The 14,073-nt window shown below is 35.4% G+C and overlaps 1 protein-coding gene across 1 annotated transcript; it reads right to left on the bottom strand.

The window, feature by feature from the left end:
- Positions 1 to 8,286: 8,286 nt before the first annotated feature.
- On the bottom strand, positions 8,287 to 10,021 carry LOC108462024 (cation/H(+) antiporter 3-like). The gene is made up of 2 exons (XM_017762030.1): positions 9,500 to 10,021; positions 8,287 to 9,411 (listed from the first exon to the last, which is right to left on the bottom strand). The coding sequence occupies exons 1-2, from the start codon at positions 10,019 to 10,021 to the stop codon at positions 8,287 to 8,289; spliced, it is 1,647 nt and encodes a 548-aa protein (XP_017617519.1).
- Positions 10,022 to 14,073: the final 4,052 nt, after the last annotated feature.

The raw sequence follows: 14,073 nt of genomic DNA, 5'->3' as shown, positions 1-14,073 counted from the left end.
AAAGCCCATATCTTCTTATAATCATTTTAATAGGAAATTATGCTAATCTTTCCTTTTTATCATATCTGATAAATCACAATTTTTGTAAATCAAACATGCTAGATCATAACTCAATTTGGCATAAAAGCCAATTATACGATCACCAACCGAATTTACCATATATTTCATACATCACAAGTATAGATCAATAATCACAAGGCTTTTGCAAAAACATTCTCTTGGAAACTATAGATTCACAATATCATGAAGTCAATGCTTATAAACTTTATGTACATACCTGTACAAATTTGTAATACTTACATGCACTTTCTCTTCTTTGACACACCCATTAAATTACCCGTTGAACCACTTGGAATACTAAAGGATACTCGGGAATCTCTTACACACAGTACTGTACAAATGTCATATCCCAGATATGGTCTTACATGTAATCTCGTATCGATGGCAATAGCCTAGCTATGGTCTTACACAAAGTCTCATATCGATGCTATATCCCAGATATGGTCTTACATGTAATCTCAGTAACCCTAATGTCATGACATTTGTATCCTATCTATTCCTAAGGTTCAACTGGGACTTTCGCTGTATCGAATCTCTGTCGGTCATTTTCGTAGAATCGTACTCAATAGCATTCATATTTCATTTCAATAATATAGCATTTACCACAATTATATCAATTAAGCATTTATACATATATAATTTAATGCTTATTAAACATACGAACTTACCTCGACGTAAAAATGGCAAAAAAAGACTTAACTGTCAAATACTCATTTTTCCCCCGTTCTAATTTCAAACCTCGTTTTTCTTGATCTATAATATCACATTTAACTTATTTAATCATTATAATATTCAAACCAGCCCAAAATCACATTGTGGCAAAAATTACATTTTTTCCCCTAAAGTTTCACATTTTTATATTTTAGTCCCTAGACTCGTAAAATGAAATGTACTCAATTTCTTCGATACCCATGCCTAGTCAAACCTTACACATGCTTATAGCATCCCACATTTTTATTTTATTCACATTCTGATATCCATTTCAGAACTTTTTACAAATAGGTCCTTTTAGGCATTTTTATCGAAAATCACTTAGCAAAAGTCGTTTATCATACACCAAACATACATTTCCTACCATTAGACTTCAAAATATACAAATATCCATCATGGGTAAAATTTTAGATTTTGATTATTTCTTAAATTAGTGGTAGAAATAGATAGATCACGTTATGAGGATTTTAAAAACATAAAAATCATTAAAAAGTGGGGGGTAGAACAGACTTAAAATCGTGCTTGAAAGCTTGAAAAATCCTAGCCATGGTTTCTTCTTGTTACATTTGGCCATGGGAGGAAGATGGACAAAAATTGGCTTTTAATTTGGCTTTTTAATTCATTTAGTTACCAAATTACTAAAATACCCTTAATAAAAAACTTTAGAAACATACCTAACCATGTCCATTTTTGTCCACCAACTTTACCAATGGTATAATTACCATTTAAGGACCTCCAATGTAAAATTTCTAGCAATTAGACACCTCTAGCATGTAGAACTCATCTTTTTTACTTTTTACAATTTAGTCTTTTTAACTAAATTGAGTGCCCAAACGTCAAAATTTTCGAGCGAAATTTTCACGAAATCATTTCATAAAATTGTCATAAAAATATAATAAAAATAAATTTTTCTACGTCGAATTTGTGGTCTCGAAACCACTATTTCGACTAGAACAAAATCGGGCTGTTATAGTTGTGATCCTGCATATGTTGCAGACACAAACGCAGCTTTTTGTAAGCATCCTGATATGGCTCTCTTGAACTTCTCAATATATGACTATCTGGAGCTCCTAATTAAAGGCTCTTCATGAGCTTCCTGATTAAAAGTTTTTTTGTGAACTTCCTGATTATGGCTCTTATGAGTTTCCTGTTATATAGCTTGGATAAGCTTCCTGATAGACTCTTCGTGAGCTTTCCAATTAATGACTCTTTGTGAGCTTTCTGTTATATGGCTTGAGAGAGGATTTCTTGATTATGTACTTTAAAGAGCACTCCTGAATATGAATTGACAGATTTCTGATTTGTACACTTCGAGTGTACTACGTGTGTATCCATCGATGTTTTCAATGATTCAACGGGCAAAATCCTGGCATGAAAAAATATGAACATGAAATGAATTAATATACGTATCTACTTGAAATGCATGAAAAAGATGATACATGATATATGGAAATACGAGATGGTAATAAATGAACATGGAATTTGTTTGATGAATATGTTCTTCCATGATTATAGATTTGTACACCTTGAGTGTATTACCCATATGACACTGAAATTTCAAATGATTTAATGGGCAAAGTTCTGACATGAAATAATCTGAACGCGAGACGAATTATTATGAAAATGTACTTGAAATACAAGGATATGATTTGTATATGTTATATGAATACATGATGTGCAAAGTATATGTACATGGAAATCTAATTATTGTTGAGGCCATACATGTTTCTTGATATTTATATGAAATATATAACTAACAAGGGTGATGAGGATATGTGCTAGGGCTCGTGATCAAGTTGAATGAATGTGTCTTGTATGTTTATATTGAATTTAAATGAGTGCTAAGTTAATTACCATGTTATACAAACTTACTAAGCATTTCATGGTTTCTATAGTAATTCAGAGACTCGTTGGATTGGAAGCTTGGCGGAAATCACTCACACTATCCATTATCCCATTTTGGTATATATATGGTAAATCAATTATGATTATAGTGGCATGTATCGGTTAATTGGCCAATATCGGCATATAAATGCTTTAAGTGTAACTAGCTATTGGAATGGCTTGTGATGGATATGTTTGGTATGTGTTTGAAATGGTTGATTGATAGAAATTATATTGGCATATTGATGATTGAATTAAGTTAGCATATTTGATAAGATATGCATATATGTGTGTAACATCCCAAACTCGGCCTAGACGTTATGGCCGGATTTGACAATGTCACATGGTGTGCGTTTCGAGAAAAAATATGTCGTCACTAAGTCCCCTTCTCTGTTTAACCTTTTCCATTATCTTATGTTAATTTCAAATCGTGTCGTTCATTTTCAAAACATTATTCATTTACAAATCGATATTTAATTTCCAAAACGTTTTCATTGCGGAAGCTTTTAAACAGTTTGCATAGTTGTAGTATTTTTGATAAAGTATTAATTTTGAAAACCCGAGTTTTACCTAACACTAACATATTTAAATCATCAAACCGTATAAAATCCAAATTTAAACCAAAATCTGTAAAGGCCATAATTACAGCAAAATAATCCCCAAATAAAAGTAAAATCATAAATAGGTAATAAAAAGTGTAAAAGAAGTCGTGTGGTCACCACTGAGTCCTCCGTTGCACCGACCCGCCTATATCTTGGGATTACCTATACAAATTAAATAGAAGGGGTGAATTTACATAAACTTAGTGTGTAATGCTCATACAAATGGACAGACAACAAATAGATAATCACAGTCTAGGCCTAAGCCCTTTTCAGTGTCAGTATCAGTCTAGTTTGGGCCTTAGCCCATATCAGTACAAAAACAGTCATGCAATAGGGCTTTAGCCCACCGCTGTATCAGTAGCAGTAATAGATATGCAGTTGCAAAAATCCTACCCATCCAGCCTCTACACACCATCTTCGTACAACCCTACACTCCATGTTGGGATATAATCAAAGCATCCATCCCTACATTCCAGGTAGTATCGAATGTGACACTAGACAGTAGTTTGCAGCTGTGCTGCCAGTAAGTTAGGTTCAAAGCCTTTCAGTGCACTTTCTCCGAACAATATCAACCCCTAACCCAATGCAATGCAGTATATAGTTATGACATGCTATAACATGGTAACAGTACATACAATATTAGTCTAGTGAAACACCATCATGCTTGATAACATGTATACATATAAACCAGTCATATAGTCATTTCATTCAATTAGGGGTCTAGGTAAGCTTACCGACCCTACAGTAGGTTCACAGTTTTCTTAGGCGACCCGCGCAACCTTGACAAAAAATCAGTGAAAATGGGCTTACATGCCCATGTTGTTTGCTCGTATGGGCCCATATGCCCGTGTGGCCCACAAGGCCCAAATTGGCCTTGGCTGTATGGATCTCACGGCCTGGCCCAGAATCCCACACGCCCTTGTCACCCACACGGCCCAAATTGGCCTTGCCTGTCTGTCACACACGGTCTACCATGGCCGTGTCTGGTGTACACATCCTAGCCTCATCGATCGCATGCCCATGTTATGGCACACGGCCTACCACACGGGCAACCACACGCCCGTGTGGCATCGATAGAATGGTTTTCGACTTTTACTGAAACCTTATTTTTTATGCTTCTAGGTACACACCTTTTGTTGCTTCGATGCAAAAGCAATCTCGAGTCACTCAAAAGCCTAAAAATAGAATACCCATTATGAAATTAGCCAACAATTCTCAACCCTTCAAAACTAAACTGAAGATGTGCACACAATAACCACCAACACTCTCGTTCACTCGTATCGATTCGACCATTGAATAGAAGCTGTTGATTCACCCCTTTCTCCTACGCGAAAGATACAATAAAGACTCAACCTTATGAAATCAAAAGACAACATAATGCAACCGAACTCACTTACCGATTATACCGAAATCAAAGGTTCGAGGCACACACAAGCAATGATTAAAGGCAAAGATCGAGAATAGAAGAAAATGATCTAATAATTTTTTCAGAGAGTAAAGAAGACAAAGATAAACAAAATTGGGGATTTTTGGTCTTGGAAGAGAAGCAAGAACGTCATAAGCAGAGAGAATTTTGGGGAAGGAAAATCAAAATAAAATTCAAAATTACAAATCAGATTTCCCCTAACTTCTCACTAAGCCCTCAATCCCAACCACTTCAGAATTTAACTTTTACCGAAACTCTCTTAAACAACCGCACAAAAATATAAATATCTAAGCCTGCGTAAGGACTCGAGCACAGAACCTCCAACACTCCAACACACATCTTAACCACTAGACCAACAGGCCTATTTTGATATGAAATTACCAATAATTAAACTTAAGCCCTTTTTGCCAGGTTAAAGCTTTACTCAACAAAATACAAAAATTTTCCCAAGATAAGGCTTGAACTAGAGACCTCACACACACACACCTAGAACACTTAACCATTGAAGCAGATACACAGTTGTGTCAAATTTTAACAGAACATAAATATGAGATTTTTTTGGCGCGTTACAATGTGAATTTGGTATTTAATTAAGTGTGTATACTTGATTAAATAAGGTATTATATCATGTATAAGACTTGATTTTGAGTTGGGTTAAATGACCTATAATAGCTTGTGAATGTGTTAAAGTGTTGGTGTATGAAGACAAAATGGGGTGAGAAATATGGCTTGGAAAATAGCCTATTTTCGTCCACATGGGCAGAGACACAGGCGTGCGTCTCAGCCATGTGTGACACACGGCCTAACACATGGGCGTGTGACCTGGTCATGTGTCCCCTGCATCTTTAAAATTTCAAAACAGAATGCCCAGGTATTTACACATGGCCTAGAACACGGGCGTGTGGCTTGGCAGTGTGACCCAAGTCAGAGAGTTACACGGCCTGAGACAAGGGTCTGTTCCTTGGTCGTGTGAACGAAACGACTTGACGACATGGGCATGTGACCCCTGCACCTAGGAAAAATTTTGAGATTTTGCGAAAAATTCTTTGAGTACCCAGTTTAGTCCCGACTCATTTCTAATGCATGTTTTGGACCTTGAGGGTTCATATAAGGGACTTTATGTTTGATTTCTGACATGAATACTGTATAAAATAAAATATCTATTTACTTGATCTGTATATTTTGATGATGCTTCGTAACCCTGTTTCGGCGACAGATACGAGTTAGGGGTGTTACATCTTCACTAAGAGTCCTATTAAGACATGCCACAGGGCAGTCCTTCTAGAGTATGTCACAAAGGCTATCCTTATAGGGCACAATTCGCCACAAAAGCATTTCTTTCATGAGATGTTTACAATATAAATTTGCCTAAACTCACGCTATGTGAGGTTTTCCCATTATCATCTTGAGACACGTAAAGAACCCCATTAGGTAATAACTGTCATTTAATTCATTTCAAAAGGTGCCATGTCCATGGAATTTCTTTTTAAAGTTCGTGTTTAAAGTCCCAACGGACCCCTTTTGACAACACTGCGGTGAACAGACACGAACTCACTTGACAAACCCATTATGTATTGACACAAACCTCATTCACCATTTAGATCACTAACTTACTCTTAACAGAATATACATCATAGCATACATCTAAGACACACATATACGATCAAACTTCCTATCATGTTACTTGATTTATCAGATCTATACTAGATGTACATACCATCCTCACAAACATATAATCATAAATATCTTTAAGTGGTCTCCTATATAGTAAAAAATATATCATACTATAACTTTCAAGATCTCAACATCACCTTTTTAACTAGTTTTCTGCAGATTTTTTAGTACAAATAGTACACATACAAGAGTCAGCATAAAGACTCACTTGACAACCATGGATAGCAGTTCGAACTCCACATCCAACAAGAAACTGCAACAACTATTGCTTATTAAACAAGAGAATACCATTAAAACTCATTCGTAACCTTTACCATTATCTTAAACCTAGATAACCCTCACATAAAGCCTTACTTCTTCATTTTACTATCCATGCATGTATTCAAACTTAATCTTTCATAACTTTAACATGTAGAGTCACAGTACTTACCTTGACATGGAGTAGTCACTAACAAAGATCCAGATTTACGACTCCAGTTTAAAAGGGAAGGAAATACTTTTTGGTTCCTCCAAATTTAGATAACAATACTTTAGAACAAAGAAAAAAAACTCCCTCCTTTCTCTACCCTTAATATCCATATATTTAACCTAAGCCCTTATTGGAACTTTACATGTGTCAAAACTTTCAGCACTGTATTTCTAAATGGTGTACAACTATAGAGAGAACCTAATTAAAAATCCAATAAATTATATACTTGGTTCTTCGGTTCTATCCATTTGTAATCAAAACTTTTTTTTAAACGTAAATAGCACAGTAACTTAATGGACTTGGCGTACAATAACTTCGGTGATAACTCCAACTTACAAAATTCTCAATACTTTTACCAAACTCCCCTTCCTTACAACTTAACACATTTTGAGTTTGATCCTTACATAATATTCTAACGTCTGCTATGCGCCTGATCTTATATGCCAAAAACAACTATTGGGTGGATAGAGTTGTGTTCCATGGATTATTCTCAGCCTACTCGCCAGAACTTAGGACCCACCAAAAACTGGGTGTTACTTGCTTAAAGCATGACTTGGTCTTCACAAAGCCTTAAATTCCACAAAAATATTATCATTATCAAAGGAAATATGAATTCAAACAATGTGCTTTGAGCTATGCTTAAAGAATAAATATTGAAGAAGAAAACAAGAAATTTAAAAACTCGAAATAAAAGAAAACCATTATGTTAAAATAAAATAAAATAAAAAACTAAAAGTAATTGAACAATTAAAATACAAAAAAAAATAGTTCATGTCACCTACTACATCTCGGACATACATTGATTATTTTTGCTTTCTCAAAAAACATTGTTAATAAATTTGAGTAATTTGTATAACATATGACAAGTTTATGTATCGATTGGACAAAAAAAGGCTTAGATATTAAATTAGGAAAAATGTGTCAAAGGATAGATACCAAATATTATATTAAGCTAATTTTTAATGATGTTCGTAATATGAACTAAGACATACCACTTATAATACAATTAGTATTTGATACACTATCGATGTACATTTTTATTTCACAATCAGCCTTAAAAATTACAATATATCTACTTTTTATATTTATTTTTAAAATATTTTTCTATGTTCCTATAGGACATTTATCATCACCTTCACCCTACTATTGAAGTCTAAAACTTCACTAGCAATTATACCAAATATTTTTCCATAATATTTTTAGTAATAAAAAAATTATATTATTGCAGATTAAATTACAATCACTAAATCTTTTAAGTTTGAATATAGTAGAGGATGAAAACCATAATTTCGTAATAATTAATAACTAAATTAAATTAAAATTAGTTATTCCTGAATAAAATATATTTATATTTGTACAACTGTCAAAACAATATATATACATACACATATCCTATCTAATGTCATTAGTGACAATGAAAAAAGATTACTACAGATTTATCCTATCCTAGGCATTGGGGCTCAAGTAGTCCTTTGTTGTTGTTGTTGCACAATCAACAAAGAATAATTGCCAATAAAATCTGCAGATGAAAGTAAGTCTCCAATAATCCCAATCTCTTGAAATTCACACCACTCCTGTAGACCTGAGGTCTGAGGATTTTCCCTCTTGTATCGTCTCCCAACAATGATAAGTTGGTAGTCTTCCACAATGGATCGAAGATAATTTGAAGTTTCTGGTCCATCTTTTACTTGTTTCTCAATGTATGTTAAGCATGTACTTTGTTTAATGTCACTCAACATTGCATCATCAAGCATTCGATCATTCTCGGTTAGGATGGCGCCTAAGCTGTTTGCAGCTTTGAAATGGATTACGGTAAGGCTAACATTTTTGTCTTGGGATATGCGTTTAGCTAGCGCTAGAGCCTCCCTATCATCTTGACCCCCCATGAAGATCACTGCAATGTTGTAGGATGAGAAGTTATTTGATGCTAATGGGTCTCTAACATTGGAGCCTTTTAGGTTGCGGCGTCCTTCAACAAGGATCCCTATCGAGCAAGGTGCCCTTTCAAGGATGTCGAAGTTCAGGCTTCTTATGGTTTGATCTTCTGATTCGATGGTCCCGTCAATGTACCACCTCCGGTGAAACGGGAGTATTATAAAGGATGTAAGGCGGTCCATGGCAAGGTTGCATATATCCTCGTACATCAAATTTGGTGGAGATACTGCGGTGAAAACGTTCACAGATACAGCCTCCCTGTTGTCCCGCTCAAACTGTTCGAAAGCGAGCACCACATTCTCGGAGTACGACTTGTTGGGCTGTGTTTTCTTTTGCTTATGATGAGCAATGAAAAGCGGTGTGGCTCGTCCACTAAGCTTGACAAGGTGAAGGGCATCCAAAGCAATGGAGCTGTCTCTAGTCAGACATGAGGCATTAAATAGGTTGGTAATAGAACTGACATTACTTGGCACATGAACGCAACTGATCAATCGCAGCTCCTGGTTGAGCTTGGAGTTCATGATGGTCCTCTTTTGAAAGCATAAATACTTCCTAGATGGATCATAAAGCTTTTTCACAAGTATTGGCACAATGCTTGCAACCAAAATGATCACAATAGTCATGTGAGTGAATATATCCTCTGATATAACCTGCATTTGTCTAAGGGAATCAAACAAGAAAGCATTAGACGCCTCTACTTATGTCAATTATCATCTCAACAATAGAAGAAATACATACTCTGCTGTCATTCATGATGCTGTAGGAACCCATCTCAACAATTCCTTTAGACATCATTATAAAAGCAAGTGCGAAAGAATCCCTTGTGGGCATCTTGCATAATAAGGGCACTAGAAGAGAGACCACAAATTTGATCAAAAGTGTTACAACAGCTCCAATGGCTTGGTGATATGCAAACTTGGTAGAGTCCTTAAAATAAGACGGATCAAACCTTAGGCCACATGTTGTAGCAAATATAGGCAAAAACAATCCTGAAATAATAGGGTCTAACTTTTCGACTAGAGCGGATCCCAAAGGGGGTCCATCTGGGACAGCCAAGCCCAGAATAAATGGATCAAATAGAAAATATACACGAAATAGTTTAGTGAACCTAGGTGACATCATGAATGCCAAAACGACGATAAAAAAGCATATATCTTTGATTTGGCCAGCCCCAGGCGTGCGTTTCACCATCCATTTCATCACTGGTCGCAACACAAACATCACGATTACAATAAAGAGCAGAGCCAGTCCAACATCCATTAGAGCCTCTTTTATTCCTTTTTCAATTCCCGTTTTCACCCATAGGCTAAACAACGGTAAGAACTAATGTCACAATGTCACCTATAAGTGCTGCAGATAATCCAAGCCTGCCGAGTTCTGAGTTCAGTATTTTTAGCTCACTAAGAAGGCTATGTATGACCGGAAATGAAGTTCCAGAATATGTTACTGCAAGAAAGAAGCTTTTGTTTGAAAACTCATTTCCTTCTGGGTGAAGATTCTTAATTGTGGTCATACAAAATATCAGAGGCACCACCACTGTGAGCAAACCAATACATATGGCCTTCTTTCCAGATTTTAGTGTCAAGCTGAGGTCCATTTTCACCCCACTTAGAAACAAAAAGAACACAAAACCCAAGGCTCCCACTGTCCCCAAAACCGAAACACTATCCTCTGAATGTTAACCAAAGAATGTCGATCACTGAAAAGCATAGGACTGAGTAATATTCCTGCCTGCATTAAGAAAAATTATTGACAAACGACAACCCATTTATCAGAATTTCCTAAAAAAGAGGATAAAAATGTTATCATTTTGAGCGCATGCATGCACTTACAAGAATCTGGGAGATGAACAATGGCAGTCCCAATTTTTTGAGCAGACTATGAATTATTTGAGTGAGAACAAAAATGACAACCATCTGACAATGAAGCCTCGGCCCAGAATAGGTCATGAGCTTTTCATCTTTATCTTTTTCAACCAGTATAGTAGCCAAGCCCGGAGAGATGACTTTGGGAGGAAATGTAAGGCAAACCTCTGTCGATCTTTTCGTTTCCTCCATTCCAGTAGTGTAGGAGCTTGAATTACTATTTGCCATGGTTGTCCTCCCGCAGGGGTTAGAAGGTACAAAGATATTGATTGGAACTGGTAATGGATTTTGTTAGTGTTGGTGATGGAATGAATATAGCAAATTGGAATTATTTATAACATTAGTTTTAATTTTTTTGTTCATATATAGCACCAAGTTTCTTGCTCTTTTTTCTTTTTCAGTTTTATTGTTCTCGGTTTCAAAAACCAAAACTAGTTTTTGTTTAAAAGTTCGTATCGGTTGAACCATAGATCTTCGGTAAAACTCGTCTGCCTCTACAATGTGCCCACCTCCCGCGCCCCAGCATTAACAGTTTTTTTCCGTTGCCCAACTTCTTTGTGTTAAAAACTCATTTTAGTGTCTAAAATTTAACCTTTAATTATATTAATAATTATTATTTAATTAAATTTAGAACTAAAATAAATAAATATGATGAATATTGCATTAATACATGAACTTGCAGAATTATTAAGACGTAACAACTAATATTAAAAACAATGAATATAAACACAAATATTCTTAATAAAATATCAACACAGATATATTCTCTAAAACCAATTTTGTTTAAACCTGAAATATTAGGGAAAGGCTCGTAATATTGATAAATAAATAAATTAAATTTTATCAGGATGACTATTTTAGTCTAGATTTTCATTATCATCATATTCCCCAATAATTTGCCATAATTGGTTACTAACGAAAACAAATTAACAAGATCTAAGAACTTATATTTGATAGAACATGTCTCCGTATGTAGACTTTACTACGTTATCAAATTTACCTATATATGGATAGAGTTATTAAGTTAAATAGTGAAGAATCTTAAATTAGTTTTACAACTTTTGAAGTATTAAAATCATATTTAGATATTAAAAAAATTAGATGTAATGATAAGATAAATTATACATTTTAAAAAATGAATTCCGATTCCTATCTTGGAGAACGCAATGTTGGGAAGACTAGCCAAATACCTCAACAGGATTAGTGTGACACCCCACCCTCAACTCAGTCGTCGAATCCAAATGTGTGATGTCATGTTACGTTGTTGAAGCAACTCAGACTAATATGAATCATTTTACAAATTTATAAAGCATATATATAGACATAATATAATTCAAATTATTTTCTTTTTAAATTCTATTCAAGTATTACAAGTGTCCAACAATCTCAAATTAATAGTCATAGGGTTACACGAGATCCATTACAAAGTTTGGGTTCGAATCTAACATAGTATAACACAATTTTAACAGTGTCTTAAGACAATAAGACCATTGTTGGATCTTGTAACACCCCGTACCCGAGTCCGTTACCGGAGTCGAACACAAGGTGCACACAGACTTAACTTAATTATTTTCACAGTCCATTTAAAAATTTCCAGACAAGCTGGTTACTGCATCACTGTCACCTTAAAAATCATATCTTGAGTTTCAAAGCTCGGAACTCAGTTTCGTAATTTTTCCCTGAAACTAGACTCATATGTCCATCTACATATTTTTTTCTAGAATTTTTTGTCGGGCCAATTAGTACAGTTTATTAGTTAAATTCTCCCCTAATCCAGGGTTCGACTACACTGACCTTTACGCATTACGAATTGGATATCTCCCTATACAGGGCTTCAATACTGATGCCGTTTGTTTCTATAGAAACTATACTCAAGGATGAATCTATAAATATATGGCATGACTCCTAATTATCTCTGGTTAATTTACAATGAATTTCCAAAGTCGGAACAGGGAATCCAGAAACCGTTCTGGCCCTGTTTCACGAAAACCTAAATATCTCTTAACATACAACTCATATGACCGTTCGTTTCTTCCATATGAAAGTAGATTCATCAAGGTTCATTTACATAATTTATTCACTATTTAATTCCATTCCTGCTATTTTTAGTGATTTTTCACATCCACACCACTGCTGCTGTCAGCATCTGTTTCAGGTAAACTTTACCTATTTCATGGTTTCCATGGACCAACTAGAGTTTTGTCATACATAGGTCCACCTATGATCATATTTAGCCATTCCAAGGGCTGATCATTGCCCAACACCTCCATTCCAGTCCATAGTCACATCATGAAACCATATATACATACATAAACACAAATGGTCTAATGCCATACTCCACTTCTACGAGCCATTTTCGCATGGCTGTACACACATACATCACAAAAAGTACTTGAAAAACAACAAAGGGTAGTCCTATACATGCCATTTCAAAGCTCAACCAAAATTGTACCAAAAAGGGGCTTTGATAGTGTGGGAGACTTCGACTTCCAAAATCCCGAGTCCGATGGTGACGAGCCAAAATCTATAAAACAGAGAACAAAGAAACGGAGTAAGCAATTTATGCTTAGTAAGTTTTGAGCAAGGGATTCCAGCACAACAAAAGCATAGCATTCATATAGCTAAACGGATAATTTCAGATGCACACATTCTCAATATCGTACTTACTTCACATTACCAACCCTTGTGTTCATACACAAAAGATCAACTTAGCCAAAGGCGGTAGCTCGTTTATCAACTAATTCAAAGCACATACGAACATACCTCATTGCTGGAATTTTTTGCAAGCGTATTAACTGAAATTTTACAGCAAGATTGCTCATTCTCGAATCACGTACCTTGAATTTAACCGGATATAGCGACTCGCTCGATTGTCTTGGGACATAGCCCGTTATAGTGATTCGCACAATTGCCTTCGAAATTAGCCCGGATTTAGTAACTTCACGAATGCCTTCGGGACTTAACCCGGTTTTGGTAACTCGCACAAATGCCTTGAGAATTGACCGGATTTAGTCACTTAGCACAAAAGCCTTCGGGACTTTGCCCGACACCATTCGAATAAACATGCACATTTAACACTAAATCATGACACATTCAGTATTTCATTTTCATTAGCAAAACTCAAATACAATACACTTATCACTCTTGCACATTTCGGTTCAATATCCACACACAAAGAGCATGATTTGATTTACTTGAGACATGATCTAATCAAATCATAATTTAAGCTCTATTACTCAAGAACTTACCTCGGATGTTGTCGAGCGATTTCGATGGCTATTCGACCACTTTTTCCTTCCCTTTATCGGATTTGAATCCCCTTTGCTCTTGAGCTTAATTAAATAAATAAATCGATTTAATCATTTGAGCATCGAAAAGAGGAACACAAGGCACTTAGCCCACACTTATACATTAGACATTAAAGTCACATACATGTGAAATCATGCA

Source organism: Gossypium arboreum, chromosome 13 (genome assembly GCF_025698485.1).
Source record: "Gossypium arboreum isolate Shixiya-1 chromosome 13, ASM2569848v2, whole genome shotgun sequence".
In the NCBI taxonomy this organism is placed as follows: domain Eukaryota; kingdom Viridiplantae; phylum Streptophyta; class Magnoliopsida; order Malvales; family Malvaceae; genus Gossypium; species Gossypium arboreum.
Note: the sequence above shows the minus strand (reverse complement) of the source record. Positions and strands in the feature narration are given on the sequence as shown.

Bases quoted from the DNA above. Each gene is read 5' to 3' on its own strand.
- LOC108462024 (XM_017762030.1), bottom strand. From the start codon at position 10,021: ATGGATGTTGGACTGGCTCTGCTCTTTATTGTAATCGTGATGTTTGTG. The intron at 9,412-9,499 runs GTATGTATTTCT...AGACAAATGCAG, and splicing joins GCATCATGAATGACAGCAGA to GTTATATCAGAGGATATATT.